Source organism: Zygosaccharomyces rouxii (assembly GCF_000026365.1).
Source record: "Zygosaccharomyces rouxii strain CBS732 chromosome C complete sequence".
Classification (NCBI taxonomy): domain Eukaryota; kingdom Fungi; phylum Ascomycota; class Saccharomycetes; order Saccharomycetales; family Saccharomycetaceae; genus Zygosaccharomyces; species Zygosaccharomyces rouxii.
Window position 1 is genome coordinate 672,519 of NC_012992.1, and position 25,552 is coordinate 698,070.

General features: G+C 39.4%; 14 protein-coding genes across 14 annotated transcripts; 9 read left to right on the top strand and 5 right to left on the bottom strand.

The window, feature by feature from the left end:
• Positions 1 to 699: 699 nt before the first annotated feature.
• Positions 700 to 1,443, top strand: ZYRO0C08866g (uncharacterized protein; the record flags this gene model as incomplete). Its single annotated transcript, XM_002495985.1, has 1 exon — positions 700 to 1,443. The coding sequence occupies one exon, from the start codon at positions 700 to 702 to the stop codon at positions 1,441 to 1,443; it is 744 nt and encodes a 247-aa protein (XP_002496030.1).
• Positions 1,444 to 1,769: 326 nt separating this feature from the next.
• AIM9 (Aim9p) lies at positions 1,770 to 3,635 on the top strand (the record flags this gene model as incomplete). The annotated part of the gene is made up of 1 exon (XM_002495986.1): positions 1,770 to 3,635. The coding sequence occupies one exon, from the start codon at positions 1,770 to 1,772 to the stop codon at positions 3,633 to 3,635; it is 1,866 nt and encodes a 621-aa protein (XP_002496031.1).
• A 230-nt stretch (positions 3,636 to 3,865) lies between these two features.
• On the top strand, positions 3,866 to 6,814 carry SPO22 (Spo22p; the record flags this gene model as incomplete). The annotated part of the gene is made up of 1 exon (XM_002495987.1): positions 3,866 to 6,814. One exon carries the CDS (start codon positions 3,866 to 3,868, stop codon positions 6,812 to 6,814), a length of 2,949 nt encoding a protein of 982 aa, XP_002496032.1.
• A 668-nt stretch (positions 6,815 to 7,482) lies between these two features.
• On the top strand, positions 7,483 to 8,892 carry SER33 (phosphoglycerate dehydrogenase SER33; the record flags this gene model as incomplete). The annotated part of the gene is made up of 1 exon (XM_002495988.1): positions 7,483 to 8,892. The coding sequence occupies one exon, from the start codon at positions 7,483 to 7,485 to the stop codon at positions 8,890 to 8,892; it is 1,410 nt and encodes a 469-aa protein (XP_002496033.1).
• A 459-nt stretch (positions 8,893 to 9,351) lies between these two features.
• Positions 9,352 to 12,165, top strand: RPN2 (proteasome regulatory particle base subunit RPN2; the record flags this gene model as incomplete). Its single annotated transcript, XM_002495989.1, has 1 exon — positions 9,352 to 12,165. One exon carries the CDS (start codon positions 9,352 to 9,354, stop codon positions 12,163 to 12,165), a length of 2,814 nt encoding a protein of 937 aa, XP_002496034.1.
• A 178-nt stretch (positions 12,166 to 12,343) lies between these two features.
• On the bottom strand, positions 12,344 to 13,996 carry UTP7 (Utp7p; the record flags this gene model as incomplete). Its single annotated transcript, XM_002495990.1, has 1 exon — positions 12,344 to 13,996. The coding sequence occupies one exon, from the start codon at positions 13,994 to 13,996 to the stop codon at positions 12,344 to 12,346; it is 1,653 nt and encodes a 550-aa protein (XP_002496035.1).
• Positions 13,997 to 14,693: 697 nt separating this feature from the next.
• Positions 14,694 to 16,010, top strand: ZYRO0C08998g (dihydroorotate dehydrogenase 2; the record flags this gene model as incomplete). The annotated part of the gene is made up of 1 exon (XM_002495991.1): positions 14,694 to 16,010. One exon carries the CDS (start codon positions 14,694 to 14,696, stop codon positions 16,008 to 16,010), a length of 1,317 nt encoding a protein of 438 aa, XP_002496036.1.
• A 25-nt stretch (positions 16,011 to 16,035) lies between these two features.
• Positions 16,036 to 16,836, bottom strand: GET2 (GET complex subunit GET2; the record flags this gene model as incomplete). The annotated part of the gene is made up of 1 exon (XM_002495992.1): positions 16,036 to 16,836. The coding sequence occupies one exon, from the start codon at positions 16,834 to 16,836 to the stop codon at positions 16,036 to 16,038; it is 801 nt and encodes a 266-aa protein (XP_002496037.1).
• A 133-nt stretch (positions 16,837 to 16,969) lies between these two features.
• SEC28 (coatomer subunit epsilon) lies at positions 16,970 to 17,857 on the bottom strand (the record flags this gene model as incomplete). Its single annotated transcript, XM_002495993.1, has 1 exon — positions 16,970 to 17,857. The coding sequence occupies one exon, from the start codon at positions 17,855 to 17,857 to the stop codon at positions 16,970 to 16,972; it is 888 nt and encodes a 295-aa protein (XP_002496038.1).
• Positions 17,858 to 18,051: 194 nt separating this feature from the next.
• Positions 18,052 to 18,993, top strand: RCI37 (Rci37p; the record flags this gene model as incomplete). The annotated part of the gene is made up of 1 exon (XM_002495994.1): positions 18,052 to 18,993. The coding sequence occupies one exon, from the start codon at positions 18,052 to 18,054 to the stop codon at positions 18,991 to 18,993; it is 942 nt and encodes a 313-aa protein (XP_002496039.1).
• Positions 18,994 to 19,096: 103 nt separating this feature from the next.
• On the bottom strand, positions 19,097 to 21,247 carry THS1 (threonine--tRNA ligase THS1; the record flags this gene model as incomplete). The annotated part of the gene is made up of 1 exon (XM_002495995.1): positions 19,097 to 21,247. The coding sequence occupies one exon, from the start codon at positions 21,245 to 21,247 to the stop codon at positions 19,097 to 19,099; it is 2,151 nt and encodes a 716-aa protein (XP_002496040.1).
• Positions 21,248 to 21,654: 407 nt separating this feature from the next.
• On the top strand, positions 21,655 to 22,743 carry AIR1 (TRAMP complex RNA-binding subunit; the record flags this gene model as incomplete). Its single annotated transcript, XM_002495996.1, has 1 exon — positions 21,655 to 22,743. One exon carries the CDS (start codon positions 21,655 to 21,657, stop codon positions 22,741 to 22,743), a length of 1,089 nt encoding a protein of 362 aa, XP_002496041.1.
• Positions 22,744 to 22,882: 139 nt separating this feature from the next.
• Positions 22,883 to 23,296, top strand: SNA4 (Sna4p; the record flags this gene model as incomplete). Its single annotated transcript, XM_002495997.1, has 1 exon — positions 22,883 to 23,296. One exon carries the CDS (start codon positions 22,883 to 22,885, stop codon positions 23,294 to 23,296), a length of 414 nt encoding a protein of 137 aa, XP_002496042.1.
• Positions 23,297 to 23,452: 156 nt separating this feature from the next.
• On the bottom strand, positions 23,453 to 25,528 carry GID12 (Gid12p; the record flags this gene model as incomplete). The annotated part of the gene is made up of 1 exon (XM_002495998.1): positions 23,453 to 25,528. The coding sequence occupies one exon, from the start codon at positions 25,526 to 25,528 to the stop codon at positions 23,453 to 23,455; it is 2,076 nt and encodes a 691-aa protein (XP_002496043.1).
• Positions 25,529 to 25,552: the final 24 nt, after the last annotated feature.

Genomic DNA, 25,552 nt, shown 5'->3' on the forward strand with positions numbered 1-25,552 from the left:
GGGGGATCCCTTCCCCTAAGGCAGAAGCCTCCGCACCGGAGTTCCGATCTCCGCCTTCTGTCTAAAGGGAACGTTCCAGAAGCTATACTATGAGTACATACTCATGCGCGAAACTTTTACACCATATGACTCACTCAATTCTCGATGTATTTTCCATGTTACGGAACAACTCTTCTATAAATCGCCAATTGAACTATAGAGTAGTTAGCAAGCTAGTAGCCTCTATCGATACGTTGTTTATGTTCCGTTGTTAAAAATACACAAGCCATCTTGACAATGAGATAAAATCTCTTGCACCCTACCCTCCTCTGCCCTATATGCATGTGGCCATGTATAACTACGTATAATGTTTCGAGAGCATTCGCTGATACAGCCCTATATAGGGGTACCCGAAGTATAGAAAATGAGGAACTCTTGCCGTATTGCAGAGGAGCTATTATTTCTTTTCCCTTGACCGAGAATACGGTTTGATTCTACATAACGTAATATCTATAATAGAATACTGAGCACATTCCCTTCTTTCTTTTTCTTCTTTTTTTTTTCAATAGAAACCTTGAAGGGAAGAACTTCTTTATTTGATAAGAGGGAAATCTACTTTTGTTATAAGGGTACTTGGCAAAAGATTTTACAGCTACCAGTTGGTGTGGTGAGTAGACGTAATTATTAGCTAATTTAGGTTGACCGGTCAAATCTTCGAAGATGGGATCAAAAGAAGGTTTACTAGATATCCCACAGGTGGCTGAATCGTCAGCATCTCTGAGTTCCAGAGACGTTGCATCCGCGATCTCGCTGTATGAGCCATCAACCAATCAAGAGAATTTGGATAATTTGTCCATGAAAGCAGTCTATGAGATGGATTCTGAGGGTGATAGCATTTCAAGACCATTATCGAGAGGTTCTGTTACATCTGGTGTTTCGATGATGGCTACTAAAGATGGTGTGGAAGGGGAAAGAATTACAAGATTGGGGATCCCACAGTATTCGCTGAACCTTTTGAATTCAATGGCACACAACCAGTATAAGAAGATGCACGGACCTTCACTCCCCAAGGGCGGTATTAGTGGAAGCACTACCGGTGGAAGCAATAACGGCAGTATTATTAGTAACAGGGCACCACTTCCACAGACAGCAGCAGATTCACCTAATTCACCACCGATGACACTACGTGAAAAGATGAAGTTACTCGGCAACGAAAGGCAGGTACCTCTTATGGACACTACTTCTAATGATGCGATGGATGGAACTTTGCTGTACGACACTGCACCGGAGAGGCATGGCAATATACCAAATTATTCACTCCATGCGCCCGAAGGTGGTATAATACATGGTCATATGATGAGCGAGATTGATAGTAATAGTAGCACTGTGGGAGATGATACCTCTTTTCAAAATCTAAACAATTTATCGCCAGCAGTGGGGACTATGTATAGTGACAATGACTAATGTTTTTGGGGGATCTATTAGATTGATATGAAGAAATTTAGGGGAAATTTCATTTTTGCAAAATAATAATTAATAAAGAGAGACTAATTTATGACATTTTTGTAGGGGATCTGATTGAATTCAGTCCCAGTTTGTAGGTATTATGTTTGTTTTGGTAACCGTACTGCTGCTATAATATTTTCTTGATATACATGTATATGAGCGATATGATATCTGTTGTAGGGAGAGGCGAGGTAGGACTGACATTGAGAAAAAAAAAAGTTCGTCATGGTAATACCTATACATGTAACATTTCATTGAGGGATTGAAGGTTGGCACAGTTGAAGATGATCAGATCAACTACTGCTAAGTTGGGGAAACGCTGTGCGACTTTACGTGTTAGAGCTAGTCCCATTTTGAGACCTCTAGTTGCGACTAGATGCATTACCAATAAGGCAGATGAAGTATTCACTAAACTAAGTGATGAGAATGACCCCAAGAGGGATGCGTTTTTCAATTATTCATGGGGGTCTTGGTTAGTCAATGATAAACAAGAGAAAGCTAAAAGAGTTACTAAGTTTTCCCTTGAAGGTTTAACTGATGTCTTGAATGAAATCTATGCAGATTCTCAACAATTGGCTAAAACCGTTAAGAGTAATAGAATTCCTGCACCTAATCACAAGAAAAATTTGATCGTTACTCTACCTCATAATACCATGATTAAAGATTTGGGTACTGTTAACCCCAATGAAAAAGTTAGAGTGATACGTATGGCTAGTATCCATGAGGGAAAACATCACAGAATCTACAAGTTGGATACCAATATAGATAGATCATTTGTATTGAGAATTCCATATGCTCTAGAAAATGGCCATGTTATAGAAAGTAGATTGAAAAGTGAAGTTGCCACTATGGATTTCGCTCATTTGAAATTGGGTATTAACGTTCCTAAAGTTTACTGCTATGGTGTAAACGCATTAAACCCTGTAAGACAGCCATTCGTCTTGGAAGAGTTTATTGAAGGTAAATTACTCATGAGAGATTGGAACCCTCTAGTGGACGATAAGAAGGATTCGTTGCCTGACGATAATTTGAAGAGTGTTGTGGAACAGGTTTCTGATTTACAATCTAAGCTTTTATCAATGCAATTCAATGGAATTGGCTCTTTGTACTTTTCCAAGGATTATGAGAGACCCGGCGAACCTAAAAAGTCTGTTTACGACGGTGAGTCAAACCCTGATCTACAAGGTAGATGGATTATTGGTCCTACTGCAGAAAGGGTCTTTTGGAGAAAGAAGTCAGTCTTGAACAAGGAAGCTCTGAGTAAATTTTTGGGACCTTGGTCAGCTAATGAACCTTTGGAAGTCGTTAAGAATACTGGTCTTGTAGAGGCAGAAAATGCAAAGGCAAGGTTAGCTCTGAAGCAAGCTGATGCCTCACCTGAAGCTGTGGATGAAACTACTTTGAGCGAACAGATCGTTAGTTTTGAAAATTTGGCTACCGTAGGTCCTCATCTGTTCGATTCTGGAACCACCACTATCCCCAATGTTAAGGAATTGTTGAAACCAAGATTATACCATCCAGATCTTGACCCTATGAATATTATTGTTACTGCAGAAGGTACGCCTTACTTATTGGATTTTGAAGGTTCAAGTGTCAAACCTTTCATTTTGCACAATTCACCCCAATTTGTTGCTTACGATGGACCAAAGATTTTTGATTTGCAAGAAGATATCCCAGATTACGAAAAGCTTGTCGATTCTGAAAAAGCTCAGTACGAGTTCATGTACAAGCGTACTAGAAATCAATTCTTGTGGGATTCTGCTTTGAATGAAAGAAACAACAAATTAATATCTGCCGTTGCACCACCTGTCAAATTGCTCAGAAGCCCCTATATTGCCGCAGTTGAAAGAAAGTCTGATGACGAATATTTACTCATTGATGAAGCACTAATCCAATTGGCTGAAGTTTGGGAAGTCTTTTACAAGAACGGTTTGGTTAAAGATGCAAATTATCCTCTAACATTCTCTAAGGAAACATTGGAAAAACATGCTAATGATTTGAATGCGTTCCATGAGAAATTGATTAGCAGACCATTCGCTGCCACGCAAGGTTGGATTCCACAAGATATGTTTGAAAACCTGATTAAGGCGGGGATCCTGGTTAAGGAAAGTGACAGTAGCTACACTGTCAAAACCGAAAATCTAGATTAATTTATTCTGACATGTATATAGTTTGGTATAATTTGCTGACGATTATTTAACTATGCATCTTCTTATTCATCCGCCTAATGTTTTTACTCATTTATCGTTTTGCTGCTCGCCAGGAGCTTTCCAAATCTCAACGCGGCAAGAAAATGGTGCATTAAACATAAACAAATTCCTTTCACTTCCATTATAACGTCTTCACGATATTGAACAGTGAGCATTTGCGATTATAAGCAATGGAAGAGAATCAAGAATTAGAAACCAAAATTGAAACATTGAACGGTATGTATATCTTTAACACTTCGGCGGCAAAGATAGTTCCATGTATACTAACGATAGCAGAAGCTGCAAGTTGGCTTAGGCAACTAATATCGACAAACTCTCTGAATTTAGAGTCTATTCACGATAAACTAGATTCGCTTTTCCCGGTGGCGATAGATTATAACAAGTCTCTTAAAACATGCAAGTTAAATCTGCCACTTCCTGACATTGTTCAGCGGTTAGAAAGTACAGCTTCATGTCTATGGAATGCCGTTGCAATAGCCATCAAAGTGGAAAAAGATGAAGCGGCGGGTCAAATGCTGTGTTATTCCAGGTTGTTCGTTTGTGTTTTACTATCAATTCATGAAACGCTCATACCTAGCATAGAGCGGAAGTTGAGAGTGACTCAATGCTATGTCAGCACTCTTAAAGTTACTATAGATCATGGTTGGAATCAGCTGCACCAAATGATTAATGTTCACTTGAAAGAAAATTTGAGTTGTTTAACGGAGGCGGCTAATCTATTTAATGAAAAGGAAAAAAAAAAATACGAAAAACTAAAGCTAGAATTTGAAGTTTCAAACTTTCAGGATGCATTAAAACAAGGAAATATTGATTTGGCTAGACAGTTTGAAATTCAGGCAAATATTATTGGTAATGTAGCGATCCTAGATTCGACCTTACTTTTAGATCTTTGCAGAATGATTTACAATGCAATATTGACGTTAAGAGAAACATCACTTGAAGACATTAATTACATTAATTACTTTTTGCAAAGAGCTTGCGAATATTTGGAATTAGAGGTTCCCTCATTAAAAACTCATGCTGATTATAGTAGCTTAAGATATTCAATTCTATTACTACTTGCCAACAGCCAGGTGGACCAAAACATCGAAACATGGGACATATCCAAGTGTGCAATGTCCCTAAGGGTTCTGCAAAACGAATATCCCAAAAAGGTAGAGCCCTATTCCCTGGGAATTGATTTCTGCAAGAAGATGGGCGGCTCAAGTGTACCACAAGGAATTAAAGAAATCATTATGAGGATGATCAGTTCAGTGGATATCCTTCTCAATTTTGACGCTAGTATGGGGATAATAAACGAGTTTGCAAATCTGGATACAAGACTGGCATTAGAATGCCTAGACTATATTTTCATAAACAAATGGGATCCTGAAAGGGATCATAAATGGTTAGAGAAACTCTTCATCTTCAGATTTTTCCTGACAACGCAATCAAAACATTTGAATAATACTGAAATTATTCAAAATTTAGAGGAATATTGCAGCCAAGCGGAACGAAGATTAATGGATGTTTTGTCCAAACACGCAATGTCGAGCGTTATAACGCTACTTTGGAATTCAGGTAAAAAATCGGAAAAGACTGGAAAATACTTGGAAAGCATTGGTTTTTATAGGATTGCATTGAAGAATTTCATAAGTCAAGAATATGCTGATAGAGGTAAACTTCAAAGGGCTCTCATGTTTGTTTATATTCAAGTAAAGGAATTCAAACAGTGCGAAGAGTTGTATGAAAAAATGGCAACCGCTGACAAACATTCACCCCTGACACAATTGCTTATATTGAAAATATTTCTCAACCAATCAAAGGAGAAGTCCTGTCTTGAATGCTTGGAGCAGATCAAAGCATCAGGGCATGAAAATGCCATGGATACATTAATTCTTGCCGTCTCCGAATGCAGAGCATCCAAACAATTGGCGGTAAAGGCAATATCGATTCTCTTTGAAGCAATTGAATCACAGCAAGTCCCAGAACAAAAATTGGTCCAATGGTCAGTACCTACTTTGTGTTTATTACGTTACACTTCACAACTCATTTTGAAATTTGTCGAGGATGAACAACAGAATATCTTTACCTATTATCTGCCCACCATGCAGAATCTCTTACAGAAAGCCCTCGAATATTTAAATCGAATAAAAACTATGAAAAGATTCCACGAAACCGTTGATTCCATGCCGCAGTATCAAGAGGGCACATCTGTAGATGAAATCGAATGGTTTGCTTCAACCTCGTATAACCTTGCACTTAAATGCGTTGCCGAAAATATGGACGATACCAATAGCCTAGATTTTGCCCAGTTATCCAGGAAATTTATACTATTGATCCCACATAAAGAATTCACTTTCCCCAAAATGTTCCATTACACCTATTGGGAATTCAGATCTCATCTGTTGTACTTGACCATAATTCAAACCAGGATGTACAGAGGTAACCCAGATGCTTTACTCCAGGTTCAAATAGAATCCTTGACGCTGATGAACGACATTTCACAGAAGAGAAACCGCCAAGATTTTAAAGATGGATGCGGCTCTTATGAGAATGAGAAAATGGACGGATGTCTTAGCGATGCGCTATTGTTAGCTTTTGAGGCAAGTCTGCAGATGCAAGATCAGATAAAAATATCAGAGATATTGATAACGACAGCACAATGGCAAAATCCTCAAATTGAAATCCTTTTAACTGATTCTGCAATTTCCATGTACGAGTTGCCAAGAGGTTTATTCATGGAAACTATCGAGCCGCTGATCCAAAGGAATGTGGATAATCATCTAATCGATGATTTTAAAATTTGTCAATGGCTAAGAACCTTTCTTGACTGCGCGCTAACCTTGGGGAAAACATCGCAGCTTGATCTTACAGAACGTTTACTAGAAAGAATTAAGGAACCTCTCGCAAATCCTGATACATCGAATACAGACCAATTGAAGCAAGAGGTCGAAATGATAGCTACTTTAAGCTGGAATCAGGGAGTCAATTCCATCATCAAAGGCGAAAAAACTTTGGGAATGGCATGGTGTCGTACTTCTATCCAATTCGCTAGTCTGTACAGTGACCATCTAGAGACACAATTACAGAAACTATGGAATTCTCTAGCATCATCTGCCGAATTAAGATATGACTGACCGACTGAACGACTGACCGACTGACTGACTCGACGACCAAATGACTGACCGATCAGAACGTGCACAGCGTAAATCATTTTGATCTTTCTCGAGAAGTCACTATCCGTAAAACATGACTTGTCCGGCTGATTTCCCAGATTTCGTCACCTACCCGTCCAGTGGAGTTGTAACAGCGCATAAGTGGAGATACAACTCCACCTAGCTATTAAAAAACAATCAATTAACTGTATGTGGTTCTATCAAGTCCAATTTCAATGCTGAAAGCGCCTAAAAACATTCATAATAGAATTCCACGATACTTAAGCTCTCAAGTAATTCCAGGTTTGCCCATTTACTTCGATTCTTCATTATTGTCTAACGAATTGTCATTAGAGCACATGATATTTTTCACACGGGGGAAACGCCTGATTGGTGCATCTGGCAGGTAGGGTGCCACACTTAAAATTTTTCATATTAGAATAATAATAATACTAATAATAATAATAATTTTTTTAAGTGGAATTAATTGTCATGCTAGCTCCCTTGGATTGAATGAGTCAGGTTGGAAACATATATAAGGAACACATTTGTTAGCCCCCACTATACTGTTGAAAACTATCTTGCTTTCCCCGCCACTCCATTAATTGATAAGTTCATCAATCAACCAAGAACAAATATATAAAACAAAAATGGCCAGTCAAGAAATCAACAATCTACAGAATTCTTTCCAGCGTGCTGTGAACCTCAGTGGTTCTTCGGGTGCTGTTTCCACCTCTCCTACTCAATCCTTTATGGACACTCTACCTCGTCGAATGAGTGTCTCCAATAAGGCAAAGGCTTTAAAACCTTTTTCTACCGGTGATATGAAGATTCTTCTACTAGAAAATGTTAATGCTACCGCTGTAAGTATTTTCGAGGATCAGGGATACCAAGTTGAATTTCATAAGTCTTCTTTACCTGAAGAGGAGCTGATTGAAAAGATAAAAGATGTTCATGCCATTGGTATTAGGTCAAAGACAAAATTAACTGCAAACGTTTTGAAACATGCCAAGAACTTGGTTTCTATCGGTTGTTTCTGTATTGGTACCAACCAAGTTGATCTAAAATATGCCACCCATGCAGGTATTGCCGTTTTCAACTCTCCATTCTCTAACTCTAGAAGTGTAGCGGAATTAATCATTGGTGAAATCATCAGTTTAGCCAGACAACTGGGTGATAGATCTATCGAACTACACACAGGTGCATGGAACAAAGTTTCCAACAGGTGTTGGGAAGTTAGAGGTAAAACTTTGGGTATCATTGGTTATGGTCACATTGGTTCTCAATTATCCGTCCTAGCGGAAGCTATGGGTATGCATGTGTTATACTACGATACTGTAACCATTATGGCCTTGGGTACTGCTAGACAAGTACCTACTTTAGATGAATTGTTGAACAATTCTGATTTCATTACTTGTCACGTTCCAGCTACCCCAGAAACTAAAAACATGTTGTCTGCTCCACAGTTCGCGGCTATGAAAGAAGGTGCTTACGTTCTAAACGCTTCCAGAGGTACCGTGGTAGATATTCCAGCATTGATCCAAGCTTTCAAGGTTGGTAAAATTGCAGGTGCAGCTCTAGATGTTTACCCAAGTGAACCTGGTAAGAATGGTGCAGGTGCATTTAGCGACGATTTGAACCCATGGGCAAGCGAATTGATCTCGCTACCCAACATCATCTTAACTCCTCACATTGGTGGATCTACTGAAGAAGCTCAAAGTGCCATTGGTGTGGAAGTGGCTGCTTCATTGACCAAATACATTAATGAAGGTACTTCTGTTGGTTCCGTAAATTTCCCAGAAGTCTCTCTCAGATCTTTGGATTATGACCAAGAAAATACGGTCCGTGTTCTATACATTCACCACAACGTCCCTGGTGTTTTGAAGACCGTGAACAATATCTTGTCCAACCACAATATCGAAAAGCAATTCTCAGATTCTAAAGGTGATATCGCTTATTTGATGGCTGATATCAGCAATGTGGACCAAAGCGATATCAAGAATGTCTACGACGAACTAAATCAAACCGATGCTAAGATCTCCATCAGGTTGCTGTACTAAATTCGATTAGCCTCTGGAAAGAGCTAGCTCATATAAATACATATATATATATGCACGATAAAAGAGAACAATGGTTTGTACTGCAGGGAACCGAATAGCGTTCCGATAGCTTGTCATATTTACTTAAGCTGTCCGATGACCAGTAGGTATTAGGAGTTAGTCTCTTCCCCGTAGGACAATTGGCCTCACTATACTGATTATTGCCGCCGAAAAAACTAGATATCCGGGTAATACTATAGTTAATCATGATGGACGAACCTAAAATCTCACTTTGTATAATTTCGGTGGCAAATATCAAAGGGAACATATAACGGTTGAATTGTATAAGAGTCTGAAGTTCAATACAAGTGGACGAAGAGGTTCTTTTGTTATAAAAGGCAGGACTCGTCAAGGAATTAAGTCAATTTCAAGGAGATATAATTTTACCAGCCTTTTTCCAAAGAAAATCTCTATAGAAAGATGTCACTTACAACAGCTGCTCCCTTGCTGGCCCTATTAAGGGAGAATAATAATTCTGTGAAATCATATGCCCTAAACTCTATCAATGAGGTTGTAGGTGAACTTTGGTCAGAGATATCCAATGACATTACCGAAATTGAGGCCCTTTACGATGATAGTAACTTCCCTGATCGTCAGATGGCGGGTCTTGTTGCATCAAAGGTCTACTACAACTTAGGTGAATACGAATCTGCAGTAAAGTTTGCCCTGGCTGCTGGTGATCGCTTTAATATCGAAGACAGATCACAGTACGTGGAGAGCATTGTCTCAAAAAGTATCGAGATGTACATCAAGCAATCTGCTGATAATTTTGAATCCAAAGGCCATAAACAGTTTATTGATCCTAAATTAACCGCCATATTCGAAAGAATGATTCAAAAGTGTATTGCTGCATCCGAATTTAGATTGGCACTTGGAATTTCGTTAGAGGCATTCAGATTAGATCTCGTGGAACAAATTTTGAAATCTAGGTTGGAGAATGATTCAGAGGCCAATGCTCTCAAATTGATTAACTACGTTCTTACAGCAACCATCACAGTATTGGATAACTCTGTGTTTAGAAAGACTATTCTAAATTCCCTTTTCAACATTTTGATGTCGATGAAATCTGCAGACTATTTCACAGTTTCTAAGGTCGTGGTCAATTTAAACAATCCTCAATTGGGTATTCAACTTTTCGAAAAATTGAACAGCAGCGAGAACATCGAAGTTTCTTATCAAATTGCCTTTGATCTAGTTTCCTCTGGTTCACAAGAATTATTAGAAACTTTAGTGGTTGAATTGGAGAAAAGAAATTTTGATTCAAGATTATTGGAAATTCTTTCAGGTCTACCGACATGCGATTATCACAATACCTTTTTACTGAATAACAGTAACATCGATGTTGGTTTGCTGAACAAATCTAAATCTTGCCTAGACGGTAAGTTCTCACTTTTCCACACGGCAGTCAGTGTGGCTAACGGATTCATGCATGCAGGTACTACAGACAACTCATTTATCAAGGCCAATTTATCCTGGTTGGGCAAAGCTCAGAATTGGGCTAAATTTACAGCCACCGCTTCCCTTGGTGTTATTCATAAAGGTAATATTTCAGAAGGTAAAAAAGTTATGGCACCTTACTTACCAGGTAGCCGTGCATCTTCTCGTTACATCAAAGGTGGTTCTCTATATGGTCTTGGATTGATCTACGCTGGTTTCGGTAGGGATATTATCGGTTACTTAAAATCTCACATCGTGGAAAACAGTTCCGCTACAGGTGATGAAGATATCGATGTGCTGCTACACGGTGCATCTCTAGGTGTTGGTTTAGCGGCCATGGGTTCTTCTAGTACGGAGATTTACGAGGCATTGAAAGAAGTCCTGTACAACGATTCTGCCGTCTCTGGTATGGCAGCTGCTCTAGGTATGGGGTTAACAATGTTGGGTACTGGTGATGAATCTGCTGTACACGACATGTTTACATATGCGCAGGAAACTCAACACGGTGATATTTCTAGAGGTCTAGCTGTTGGGTTGGCTCTCATAAACTATGGTCGTCAAGAATTGGCACAAGGTTTGATCGACGATATGTTTGCAAACGAAAACCCTATCCTGCGTTATGGTGGTGCTTACACTATTGCACTAGCTTATGCTGGTACCGGTAACAACACGGCAGTCAAGAAATTGTTGCATGTTGCTGTGTCAGATTCTAGTGACGATGTGAGAAGAGCCGCTGTTATTGCACTTGGGTTTGTCCTCTTGCGTGATTACACTACAGTGCCAAGAATAGTTCAACTATTGTCTAAATCTCACAATGCCCACGTTCGTTGTGGTACAGCATTTGCACTAGGTATTGCATGCGCTGGTAGAGCTCTACCTTCTGCCGTTGATGTCTTAGAACCTTTGACGAAAGATTCTGTCGACTTTGTTCGTCAAGCTGCCATGATTGCCTTGTCGATGGTTTTAATCCAACAAACAGATAAATTAAACCCTAAGGTTGCCGATATCAATCAAAACTTTTTGAACGTTGTGACAAACAAACACCAGGAAGGTTTAGCCAAGTTTGGTGCATGCGTGGCACAAGGTATCATGAACGCTGGTGGTCGTAATGTGACCATCCATCTAGAAAATATGGAAATGGGTACCTTGGATACCAGGTCCATCGTTGGTTTGGCTATGTTTTCTCAATTCTGGTACTGGTTCCCACTTTCTCACTTCTTATCACTTTCATTTACACCAACCACCGTTATTGGCGTTCGTGGAAATGACTTAGCGATCCCCAAATTTGAATTCAATTGTCATGCTAAGCAAGAACTCTTTTCCTATCCAAAGATGTATGAAGAGGACTCTGGAAAAGAAGTGGAAAAGGTGGCGACTGCAGTGCTTTCCACAACTGCGAGAGCAAAGGCAAGAGCAAAGAAATCGAAAAAGGATAAAGATAGTGAAGATGATGAAAAGCCAACTGAATCCGAAGACAAAGAGACGCCAGCAAAGGACGAAGAACCTAAGGATAAGGATGAAGAGACCTCCAAGGTAAAGTATTCCTCAAAACCTTACAAAGTTGAAAATATGACACGTGTTTTACCACAGCAAGCAAGGTACATTTCTTTCAAAGATGATCGTTTTGCGCCAGTCCGTAAATACAAGGGCAGTACTGGTGTAATTGTATTAACAGATAATAAATCTGATGAACCTGTGGGATTAATCGAAACCGTCAGACAAAGTAAAGATGTGAATGCACCATTACCAACGCCATTTAAGGTTGACGATGAACTCGATTACTCTAGGATAAAATAAAATTTGGACTTGTGGTCACTTGTCATATAAATCATGAAAAACCAAGTTATAAAGACGAAAAGTAATTTAACTGTTATGTATTAAATGAGCTTAGGGAAAATGCAAGTCTTGTTTGATTTTGAAACTAATTTACAATAAATTAATGTATATAATGTCTTCTACTTTCTTCTTTTTTGCATTAACCAAATCTGCTTAAAGCTTGGTCTACGGCGTCGGTAGGTTCTTCCATATAATCTTCACCATTACTTTCAGCCTTTCTTTTCCTTGCCCCCTTCTCCTTATCTAATTGTTTCTGTACTCTTAGTTTTCTTTCATCAATAACATTTTGAGTCTTCTTACGTAGGAATCCACGAAGACCTGAATTTTTACCCCTAACATCAGGGTTAACTTCTGGAATATCTTTTTGATTCTTATTTTTATCCAGAGACTCATTTGTTATCTCTGCCAAATCCTTAGCGGTTAATCTAACACTAGATGCACGATTATCCACGGTACCGATGACATTTGGATCCAAAGTAATCGAATCTGCTGGCAATTTGTTAAGCAATGTCCTGACTTCTTGTTCTTGTCTTTGTTTCTTAGTCTCATAAGGATTGATTTCTAATGCATCGTAGTTAGCTTCACCCGCACCTGGGATGATTAAATTGGTGACACCGGTACCATGACCTACACCAAGCAAATCTTCGAATGGGACAAATTTCATATTATCCACCTTATTACCAGCGAATAGATGTTGCATGTAGGGTGTGTTTCTTGAGGAAAGACCTCTCTTGGATCCAAAGCATGGTTTTGCATCTGAACTAGCGCTAAGGGCGTCCTTCCACAGTGTAACATGAGGACCGCGAGACACCGCTAGTAAACCAGAATCTGAAATTGTCACATTACTAGCAGGAGTAGGGAGGTTTTTTACCGTATGCAATTCCTTAAAATTTCTTATATCCCAAATCTTCATCGACTTATCAGTTCCGGTTGTAACCATGTAATGACCACTACGATCGATAGCTAAATCTGTCACGGGTCCCCTTGCGGTCAATAATTTCACCAAGGGCTCAGGCATCGATGGTGACCATAGAGAAACGGTACCATTATTGTGTCCCAGATGAACTATAGCGTTCCATGGATTTTGGGCCATGGCTGTCGTAGGACCAGCTTTGGTGGAGGCTTCAGAGACTAATTGACCGGTAGACACATCTTGATATTTGAGCCAACCGGTTTCACCAGCTGTTGCCAATAGATAGTGATATGGTAGAAATTCCAAATGTCTTGCTTCGATGTGTTGTTTCAATCTATGCAGTTCAATACCTTCGTGATCATAGATAAAAGTATACTTCTTTTGAGCTACGGCAAAAAACTGTTCATTTTGCAAATAAGTAGCAGCATGACATGTTTCATTTAAGTTTAATTCTGCTCTTAGCTGGCCCTTCCTCCAATCCATTGACGCTACATGGCCTTTACGTCCCGATATGAGAAGATGTGTACCATTCCTACTGTAATCTACTGAATAAGGTCCAAATTCCTTTAACGAAAGATCTAAGGCCTTGTTGGCAGTCGTCACATCAACACTGTCCCGTATATCGGATTGCCTAACCTTAAATGTCTTTTCCATTTCATCTTCAGCCTCCAAGAAACCCGTAGATTCAGGTAGCAGGTACTCAGTAGCAGCTGCAGAGGAAACTGCATCCTTATACTGATCATCGATCCTCTTGAGACCTGCCTTTAACTTCTTATCCTTACTTCTCTTCTTAGTTTTGGACACATTATTTATAGGCCTCTCAAACTTGTTCTGATTCTCTCTTTGCCTGAAGGTATTTTTTGAGTTCGAGCTACTCATTGCAACAAATTTTAGCCACTGTAGAGTTCTCTATATTCAACTATAGCTTATTCCTTTTGAACTTATCGAAGTGATGAGATGAGCTCATCGCATCAAATTTTATTTTATTTTTTTTTCAAGTGAAAAAGTTGAAAAAGTGATGAGAACAATGAACTACTATAAGAAGAGATGAGTCAAGATGACAATTGGGCGATCATTTTAACATCATACCATTCTTCCGAATGTGCTGATGAATTTTACGTAAAATTCTGCGAGTACAGCTTTTCCCCGGTCTCAAATGACTACTCTATGGTAGACTTATGTACTTATGAATCTTGGCCTCGAGATGAAATCGAAAAATGGTACTCTTAAGCATCAAAATTAGTCGGATTGGTGTGTTTTGTGGTAGCATAATCATACCAGTTAGATTTATGATGATACGAATGCGTTTCCCACCCGATATATAACTTGGTGCGATGACCTTGACGACCATCCTACAGGGTTGCTTGGAAGTGCCTTCCGCATTGATACTGGAACAACAAGGTCGTCTTATCTTATACCACTATAGCCAGATGTCAATACTTGAATCATGAGCTTTGATTACGTCTCTTTGAAATCTTTGTAATTGATCATTGAAATATAGAAGTGATAAAAGTGCGCACAACTTTGCACAACTCTTTCACACTCCCACTTGGCAAGAATAGCACAAGAAGCAACCATGTTTGCCAGAAACTGCCTTCAACTAGCAACTAGAAGGTCTTTTGTGACAAATACTCGTCGTCAAGTGCTTAAATCTAGTATTTTACCCAGTGGATTAGTATGGACCGTCAGTTTATTAGGTGCGAGCGCATTTTACTTCTATGCCATGAATTCGAGATCTGCTATTCATGAATACGTGATATGTCCAATTTTTAGATTAATTACACCTGATCCTGAAGATGGCCACAATCTAGGTATTTGGTGCTTGAAATGGAAACTAGCACCAAGATTGTTCTTTGACAACGACCCTGAATCTCTTCACATTGATGTATTTGGTAAAAAATTGAGCAACCCAATTGGATGTGCTGCTGGACTTGATAAGAATGCTGAAGCAATCGACGGTATTATGCCAGGTGGATTTGGTTACATGGAAGTTGGAACCGTAACACCATTACCTCAACCTGGTAATCCAAAGCCAAGGTTCTTTAGATTACCACTAGACGAAGCTGTTATCAACAGATATGGGTTCAATTCTGGAGGTCATGATACTGTCTATGAGAACTTATCCAAACGTGTAAAAAGTTATATGAGCTCTTATTTTACTGACAAGAAAGCCGTTGAGAACTTATCTCTTTATAAGAACAAACTGCTAGCGGTCAACTTGGGTAAGAATAAAACAGGCGATGAATTCGCGGATTATTTGAAAGGTGTGGAAAAATTTCAATCCCTGGCTGATGCTCTTGTTATCAACGTTTCTTCACCCAATACACCAGGTCTAAGAGATTTACAGGCCGAGAGTAAATTGACCACTCTTTTATCTCAGATTGTTACCAAGAGGGATTCTCTTGTAGGTCAAGGCAATGCATTGGGTCAAAATTCTCACAAACCCCCTATTTTGGTTAAGATTGCACCTGATTTGAATGATGAAGCCTTAAAATCAGTTGTAGAATCAGCCAAGAACTCACAAATTGATGGTATTGTGGTTTCTAACACTACCATTCAAAGACCTGACACTCTAATCACTCAAAATGAAAGCTTGAAGAACCAAACTGGTGGTCTTTCAGGGAAACCTTTAAAACCATTATCTTTGAAAGCATTGAAAAATGTTGCCAAGTATGCAAAGGGTTCCAACCTAGTTCTTGTTGGTTGTGGTGGTATTTCAACTGGTAAAGATGCACTTGAATTTGGTAAAGCTGGTGCATCTTTTGTTCAATTGTACACTGCGTATGCTTACAGGGGTCCAGGCCTTGTAGCCAAGATTAAAGATGAATTGGCAGATGAATTGAAGAAGGAAAACAAGACATGGACCCAAATCATTGGTGAGGATGTCAAATAAGATTAAAAAGATGGAGTAAGATAAATTATATATGAGTAAATATTCCCAGTACGACAAGTACAAAACATATATCTGTAATTAACATTGACACAACGTCCCAATACTGTAATAAAGTGAAAAGACGTGATTTCAAATTTTTCTGTTGAGGTGCTTGATCAGGAATTAATGAGATTAATTTGGCAATCATACTACCATGCATCATTGTATTCACACTAGTGCCCTTTTCAATTGATTGCAATCTCTTGTAGTATATGGAAGTAGCCACGATTTCAAATCCCATCAATACAGAGAAGAAATTGGAAGAATCCATAAGCCCAAATGGTAACGACAAAGGCACATCGTGTGTAACCACATACATGTAAGGCAGTAATACTATCCATTTTATGATGATAGACCATGCTTTCAATCTATTGACCAAATAATTGTGGTAATCTAACATAGATTGATCAACAGGTGCCGGTGGTGTTCCCAACGTAGGTGGTGTTCCATTCTTTGCATCACCGCCAGTCATTGATTGAAGCATTGACATCAAATCTGGTGGTGCTTCACTGCCCTCTTGGCGATCTTGCTCTGCCAGCTGTTTGAGGAGTGATACTTGTGGATTGTTATCAGTGGTAGATTGGTTATTTCCAGCTTCATTCTGTCTGGTGTTGATAGCTGCTTCTGGAGTCCTTTCTCTTTGGTCCAGTGTGGATTCAGTGCTCATGAGGCTGTCAGCCTGACCGGTGATTTTATTCAATCTATTGGTTCCGCCACCACTGCCGAACTTCTTCTGTCTTCTCTCCTTAAGGATTCGACGCTTCTCAGCATCACTTAATTCACTCATGGCGATCTGTGCTAACTTGTAATTGGACCTCTTTGTTGTATGAAGTGTTGTAGTGAGATGATAACCTTTTCAACTACACTCGCGAGGGAACTAACTAATTATAAGAGACATGCGTACATACATATATAAATTTCTATGAGCTGTATTTGGCTACCACTTCATCGAATTTTGCCGTGGCTTCCTTGTGTTGTTTAACATAAGAATTCTCAGGTGCTTCTTGCACCAACTGTTGCCTTAGTTGATCCACATCTTCATTACCTTGAGCGATAAATAATGAAATTTTACTAGCCAAAAGGTGTTGTTTGTACTGTTGAGCCACCTGTTTTTGTTCTACACTGTAGTATTCAGATTCCAATGTTTCTAAGATGGATTGGGCTTCTGGTAGATTCCCAAGTTGCAAATGTACGTTCAGTAGACCCAATTGAGTCTTCCAAGTGGGAAAAGTTTGGGACAATTCTTCAAAGTAGTAAAAGTTAGATCTGGCAGTTTCTTGATTCGTTGCAAATTTAACGTAGGATTCCGCTAGGGAGATGACAATTTCATCTTCGCTGGAAATGCTATCTTCATTTGCAGCGTTATAATTTTGCAACATGGTTTGAGCTGTCGATGTTTGGCCGTTTAATAATGCTACTTGCACAGCAAGTAGTAATAGTTCAGATGTCCCAACTTGTTCATCGTTATCAATACCCTGAACACATGTCATCAAAGATTCCTCGAATTGACCCAAGATGGCTTCACCAGATGCCAATACATACAACTCGAATGGGGAACCGGTTTCCTTTGAGATTTGGTTTGACAATTTATTCAAATCTCTAGTCTGCAAAAACTCGTAATATGCTGCAAATGCTTGTTCCAATGGTGTTGATGTACTCTGAGGCTCGAACTGACCCAATTCAATCTGAGATTGAGATTTGTAGAACACTAACGTGTCATCACTAACTTTGTTAAACTTGCTGATCTCTTGCAATGATTGGGTAAAATCACCAGCGTAGTAATTCTGCTTGATAGTGAAATAATTCATCCTAATGACGTGCAATGGATCTAGTTGCGCCTAATGGGATTTTCTTTTGTCTTCTTTCCAAGCTTGTTTATATTAGTAGTTTAAATTGTTGATATGATGCCTCTTCCAATTGGAAGACAAATATCGATAACAACTAAGGAGGTGATAAAGGTAAAACAAGGAACAGTTGACAGATATTAATAAACCCTTTCATCATGTCAATGAATGAGGATGCAAAGAGGAGAACAGAGATGGTGAACATGTCGAAGCAGCCTTGGTTTAACGCTGCCTATAAGGCTGCATTGACATTTTATGAAAAGGACAGTCAGTTGGATTCCAAGGATAGATTAGAGTTATCGAAGACATACAAAAGCATTGCTACTGCTCAGTTGTATGGTGGATGGCTAGGGTTCTCAGCATCCTTCTTAACACCATTTTTCTGGCAGTTTTACAAGACAAACAGTATTAAGGGAGTTAAAGTACCTCGCAATTTTATTCTGAGTATACTGGTAATGATGGGCAGTTCACACTTTTCAAGTAATTATGCTTATAAGAAGAAATTAAATGAGTTGAATCCCACTGGAACCTTCCAAAATAGCAATCTTTATGGTGATGATTTGGGCAGCGAAACTGATCAACCTGCTAAGAGTAATGCTCAGAGACAGTGGGAAATGATGCAAGTTTTACGCAATGGTGGCTCTACTAAATGGGCAGCTTACTTTTACTTGACTTTTCAAAACCCAGAGAGACGTCTGCCTGATCCTAAGGTGAAATTTAATGAAATGATTCAGGGCCAAGGGCAAATGAGACCAGGTGGGCTCTTACAAAACAGAGATATACTGGGGTTGTATACAGGACCTGAAGCTGAAAGGAGACGTAGAGAAGGAATTACTGAGGGAAAACAGCAGGAGCAACCATCTAAATCATCCTGGGATTCTATTCGTGAGGAGAACGGTGTGCCTGGTGGAGCTTCGTCATCTAATGGATTAGGATCTTCTTGGAACAAGCTAAGGGAGGGCAATTTTTCACAGGAAAAGCCACGGGATGAGCAAGAATTTTCTAACGATGAAAGTGATCCTTTTGCTGTCGTAGATCATCCATCTCAATCAGAATTTGATACGATGCTTGAGCGGGAAAGAAGAGGTGGCGAGGATTGATTACGACTAATGACATCTACTTATGACAAGAGCTAGCAATAACAGTTTAATCTTATTCAAAATACTTTATTCAATTATATAATACGGAAGGATTGTATTTAGTTTAAACAAGAACGTTGTCGTTTCTCATATCGCTCTTTAATTTCTTTAGTTGTTCTAGCACAGTTTCGACTGACACAGTAGCATTCTTACCTTGTTGTTCCATGACGTCTCTGTTTCTGATGTTCACAGATTTTTCGTTCATTTCCTGTTCACCAACAATGAAGATAAAGTTGTACTTCAACATTTGACCATTTCTCACCTTCTTTTGTAAAGTGTTACCAGATAGATCAACATCAGCATAGAAACCAGCGTTATGCATCTTGTCACGAACTTCTTGAGCGTATGGTTGATACTTAACACCGACAGGAACAACTAAGATTTGACGTGGAGATAACCAGAATGGCCACTTACCTGCAAAATGTTCAGTTAAAATGGCTGTCATTCTTTCCACTGAACCAAGGATAGCACGGTGAATCATAACTGGTCTTTCATAAGTTTCACCTTCGTTATCGTTATCCTTAGACTTGTATTCTAGAGCAAATCTATCAGGCAATTGGAAATCCAATTGAATAGTAGCACATTGGTGCCATCTTCTCAATGCATCAGAGATCATAATATCGATCTTTGGACCATAGAAAGCACCATCGGCTGGGTTCAATTCCCATTTACCACCCCATTTGTTCAAGGCGGCTTCTAGAGTAGCTTCCGCGGCATTCCAGGTTTCTAATTTACCCACGTATTTTTCAGGTCTAGTAGATAATTCCATCTTGAATTCAAATCCAAATACACCATAGATGAAACTTAGGAAATCGAAGATTCTTTCAATTTCTTGTCCAATTTGATCGGATCTACAGAAGATGTGGGCATCATCTTGTTGGAATCTTCTAACACGAGTCAAACCAGTCAAGGCACCTGAAAATTCATTTCTATGAATAACACCGAAGTCAGCAACCCTCCATGGTAATTCTCTGTAAGAACGTTCTCTAGACTTGAACATTAGGGCATGGCCTGGACAGTTCATTGGTTTTAGACCGTACATCTCCTTCTCCACTTCAAAGGTAAACATGTTTTCTTTGTAATGACCCCAGTGACCAGAAGTTTCCCACAATTTGGAGTTGTACATGTTTGGTGTAATCACTTCTTCATAACCTCTCTTACGGTATTCATTCTTTAATAAATCAACCAAAGTGCTGTAAATTCTAGTACCGTGAGGTAACCAGAAACAAGAACCGGGAGACATTTCGTTAAACATGAACAATTCTTGTTCTCTACCGATTCTTCTGTGATCTCTCAAAGATGCTTCTTCCAAAAATTTCAAATGAGCATCCATCAATTTCTTGTCAGGGAATGAGATACCGTAAATTCTCTGTAGAGATTCGTTATTAGAGTCACCCAAGAAATAAGAAGCAGAATTCTTCAAAATCTTGAAAGCCTTAATACGGCCAGTATGTGGGATGTGAGGACCCATACAAAGATCGATCAAAGGACCACAGCGGTAAACGGTACTGGAACCTCCATCTGGAACCTTGGTTTGAATCAAATAGGTTTTGTACTTGGAGTAACTAAACATTTTCAAAAGATCTTCTTTAGTCATCAACAATCTTTCAAATTTTTGCTTCTGCTTGATGGCATTCTTGGCAACACCCTCCAAATTGGGGAAGTCAGCTTGAGAGACGGTTTTCTCCTCAGCCTTGGGGTTCAAACTGTCTCTAACCGCCATATCGTAGAAGAAACCATCATCAGTTGGTGGACCAAAACAGATGTGAGCACCCAAATTACACTCACAAGCTTCACCCAAAACGTGGGCGGAAGAGTGCCAAAACACTTGTTGGCCTTCCTTGGATTCGAAATCCAACAACTCTAGACGTAACTCTTGGCCTTCAGTACCTTCAAATGGTCTTTCCAAGTCCCACAATTGGCCATCCACTTTGGCAATACATAACTTATCTGGCAATGATTTGGCAATAGACTTGGCAATATCCATAGGAGCAGTTTCCCAGGCGGTGGCTTCTTTGATAGATCCATCTCTCAAAACAATCTTCAAAGGAACTCTTGGCATGTTGGCCACTTTGTGGTTGTATTCTTTCTTTAACTCTTCGAAAAGTTCAATTCTTTCATCGATAAACTTAGGTTGTGGTTCCAAATAGAGCGATTGTTGCTTTGACTTCTTGTCAGCCTTTTTGGCTGGTGCTTGAGCCTCTGGTGCACTCATCCCTGATCACTTAAAAACAATTCTTGTTATCAGTTGTGCTGAAGAGTTGTTAATTTGACGTGTTTCCATCAAATTTTTCATGTCTCGAGCTCTTGACCACGCTCGTTACGAGTGATGGGAATATATTGAAATCCCCATAACTCAAAATTGGACATAGTTCAGCGGTCAGAAATACATCCATAGCATTTTTGAGGTATAGAAATAACGTAAAAGGCTTTTCAACGGCCTCAATTGATGCCTTTAACCTCATTCCAGGCTCTATTTTCATCGAATTTTGTAGAGTTCGTATGCAAAAATTTTTCAATATTAGGCGATGAGCTGAAAAATTCATCAACAGAAAGCAACTTCAAAGCGTATCAAAGGCTTTAAGGCAGTAATCGAAGTTGCATTGAAACCGATACGAGACCATGTCGATGCTCAGGGAATTTGAAACTATGGATACCTTACCGTTTGTTAAGGAAACGGCTCCGCAACCGCGTGATAAAGTGGTAGCGCCTACTATAGATGAGGTTGATGACAACCCAGAAGATTTAAGAGATATGAGAGGTCAGGGCAGATATTTCGGTGTTGCTGGTGAAGATGGCATCAATGAAGCAGAGCCAAAATGTAATAATTGTTCTCAAAGGGGCCATTTCAAGAGGAACTGTCCGCATGTCATTTGTACTTACTGTGGAGCCATGGATGATCATTATTCCCACCACTGTTTAAAGGCTATTAAGTGCTCAAATTGCAACGAAAGTGGTCACTATCGTTCTCAATGCCCCAACAAGTGGAAGAGAGTATTTTGTACACTTTGCAACAGTAAGAGACACTCGAGGGACAGGTGCCCCAGCGTTTGGAGAGTTTACATATTGAAAGATGAAAATTCTAAACGTACACTACCGATGCATGCATTTTACTGTTATAACTGTGGTGGTAAGGGACATTTAGGTGACGAGTGTGATTCTCGAAGATCGTCTAGGGTACCTAACGATGATGGTAGTGCATTCTCGGGTGATAATTTATCATCTGAATTAAAGAAAGATTATTTCCAAAATTTGAGGAAACAACGGTTAGAACGTGATAGTGAATTCGACTACAAGGATTACGAATTTGATGATGCCCTTTACGACGATGAACCGGCTCGCAAAAGATCCAAACCATCATCCAAGAAACGCAAACATAACAGCAATAATGGTAACGGTTATGGAAACGGCAATGGAAGTGGAAATGGCAATGGAAATGGAAATGGAAATGGCAACAATAGGCATAGAAGATCTGCTCAGCCTGTACAGCCCGTTCAGAGGGGTGGTACACTACCACCTGCAAGAAACAGATCACATCCACTTGACTTCCCACGCAATGGGGGTGGTCGTAATGCATCTACAGTCACTCAAAACATGGATAACTCGAGATATGGTAGGCCCAGCTCACGTAGAAACCAGCCACGTTCCAACTATAAGAACTACAACTCTTTCAAACCTTTTAGAAGTGGAACCCTTAACATGAGAAGGTAAGATCGGTCATTAAAGGCACTATTTTGTGACATCGCGAGGCTGAAATATCTTGTTATAAAACACACCATTTATCAGCATCATCACCATCGCTGAACAGGAAGCTTTAAAAGAGGTTAACAAGAGCCAAGAGTGATTAGAGATGGGTACATGCTGTTGCTTCGCTGTGTCAGATATTATCCTTTACATCGTAGCATTCTTCTTTCCTCCTGTGGCAGTGGTATTTAGGTCAGGGTGCTGCTCAAAAGATCTGCTGCTGAATGTCTTATTGACACTTCTAGCTTTTATACCAGGGATGATTCATGCCTTTTACTATGTGACTATTACGAGTCCCGCTAGAAGTGAGAATAACAGGTATTTCTACCAGCAAGGTTGGGGTGACCGTGAAAGGTATGCAGGGGTTGCTATTGTTCATGATGGAGAGACCAGTGTGCATCGTCCTGAGCATCCCGGTTATGGATCTATCGATGCCTTACTGGTCCAAGGGAGGCCCAACGACAACAGTGGAGAATCCAAAGTACCTGGACCCCCACCACCTTACACAGAGCTCCCATGATTTCTTTCTATATAAGCGTAGGTTAATATCTGATCTTAACCAGGTCCCACTTTTAAGGGGAAGAAGTGGTTGGGTTTAAATACTAGGTACGAATTTTCTAGTATTATTATTATGATAATCATTATTTTTATTATAATTCCGTTATTATAATGACGATTACTCCCATTTGGGTCTTTTAGTATTAGAAGGATACCCTTCTTTGCCTAAATGAGGACGTTTCTTGTAATCGCTTAGGGTATCGTAATCCAAGAGACAAATCCTGTCAACGAATCTATGTTTACGATTCAATTTTAGTGAATCACACAGTGTTATTTCACCGATCTTGGAATGGGCTAAAAATTTACCCTTCAACGCTAGGATTTCATCGGGTATGCATGTAATGATCAATTTGTAAGTGACTTCAATTCCTCCACAATCATGGCATCTGTGTAGGGAATCTGCTATTAAGATTGCATCACTTATTAATCCAATGTTAAAACTTGCTATACGAACCGCGTTGGGTTCATTATGCAATAGATTCTTTGTATCCAAAAGGCTACGTCTATCCAAAAGTATGACACCGCTAGTATCTAAAACCATACAAAGGGAATCTGTCAGCATGAAAAGTTTTTTAAAAGAATTTAAATTGGACAAGGTTCTTTTCATCATGTTATCTTCAACACTAATATTGCTTGTAGGTTCATCTTCAATGACGTTGTGGAAAGAATCGATTTTCGTCAATGCTTCATCGAAATACTTGGGTCTGAAAACACTAAGTGATAAATAATGATCAACGCAAATGATATCCATGTTTTTATAATTGTCTGTTAAAAATGATGTCCTTGTACCTTCTTCTCTTTCCGGTTGTGAACCATCATCATTACAGTTAGAGTCGAAATTCGACTGTACGATTCCAAAATCCACCGTAAAAGTGTTTTTCCTCACATCTCTGATGAATAGATCTAACCCCCAATTGGTGGAGCACGGTACATCTATTGGCTCCCTTATGGTACCCGATCGTTGTAATCCAAATCTGGAAGATCTTCTTCTTCGACTCAACGGCCTTGGTTCATTGCTTGTGCTTCTACTGCTAGAATTACTACCAACTAAATCACTTCTATGGAATAATTCATAAATATCATCCTTTGCATGGCCTTGTCGCTGTATCCATACGATAATAGTTCTTAAAACGGAAATTCCATCACAGCGGGCTAAATCTTCCCATGCTACTGATCCCAAGTTATCCACCTCATGTAGTGGCTCTGATATGACCCAACTTACTAGTGAATCGTAGCCCATTTCTTTGGCTAATTGATTCCAAGATGTAACCTCTTCTGCCTTTGTCTGTTGGACTCTCTTCTTTATGCTAATAAATGTAACGAAAAAATCAACATAAACCATTGGTAACATTATTTTACGAATCATCAGTGGTGATCGCGGTAAAATTGTTAAGAAACTGAATCGATCCAATGGGTTTGTCCGAAATCCTGAGACACCTTGATCTAATTGCACATACATAGAAGGTTTGTAGATGAGCTTACCTTGATAAACCCTACTGAATAGGAACATCGATGGTGATAGTCTTAAATGCTCAGGCTCTATCGGTAGCAGATAATAACAAACGTGTTTTAGTCTGGATCTGCCAGTAAATTTCATATTCAAAAAGAAAGTAGCCTCTTCCATCGACTGCGGTTCCCTACTTGGTTGTGAGGTGGATCCGTAAAAATGGCTAGAATATAGTGGATCTGTCTTGGGAGATACTATGGATGCATTTTGACTTTGCGCATAATCATAGGGCAGATTCAATATGTAGATGTAAATTCTACCAGAACACATACAACAGTATAATAGTCCCTCTCTGTACTCTAGACCTGCAATCGTACAGTCAGAACCATAATCTGAAAAATCTTCTGGTGTACATTTTAATAAAAATTTTGTCTCTAGTGGTAAATTGTTTTCCACCTTGTATCTATAGTCCTGAATTATTTCAATAAATCCATTTGATTTGGCTAGTAACATGTAATCTGATGAATCAAGAATTCCTGAATTCACGTCCTCCGGCACAATTCCTCTATTCTCAGGTTTCAGATAACAAAATGCCTGCACGTTAACTTCAGTATCAGCTCTCACATTGCTAACCTCTTGTGGGATCACCGACAATTTATCGTCATTGAATGCAATTAACCGATGACCTGAGGGTTTGCCCCTTTTATTACAGGGCGTTGACACTGCGAATGTCACTTTGCCACCCATCTCTGAATCTTGCCCTACAATTCT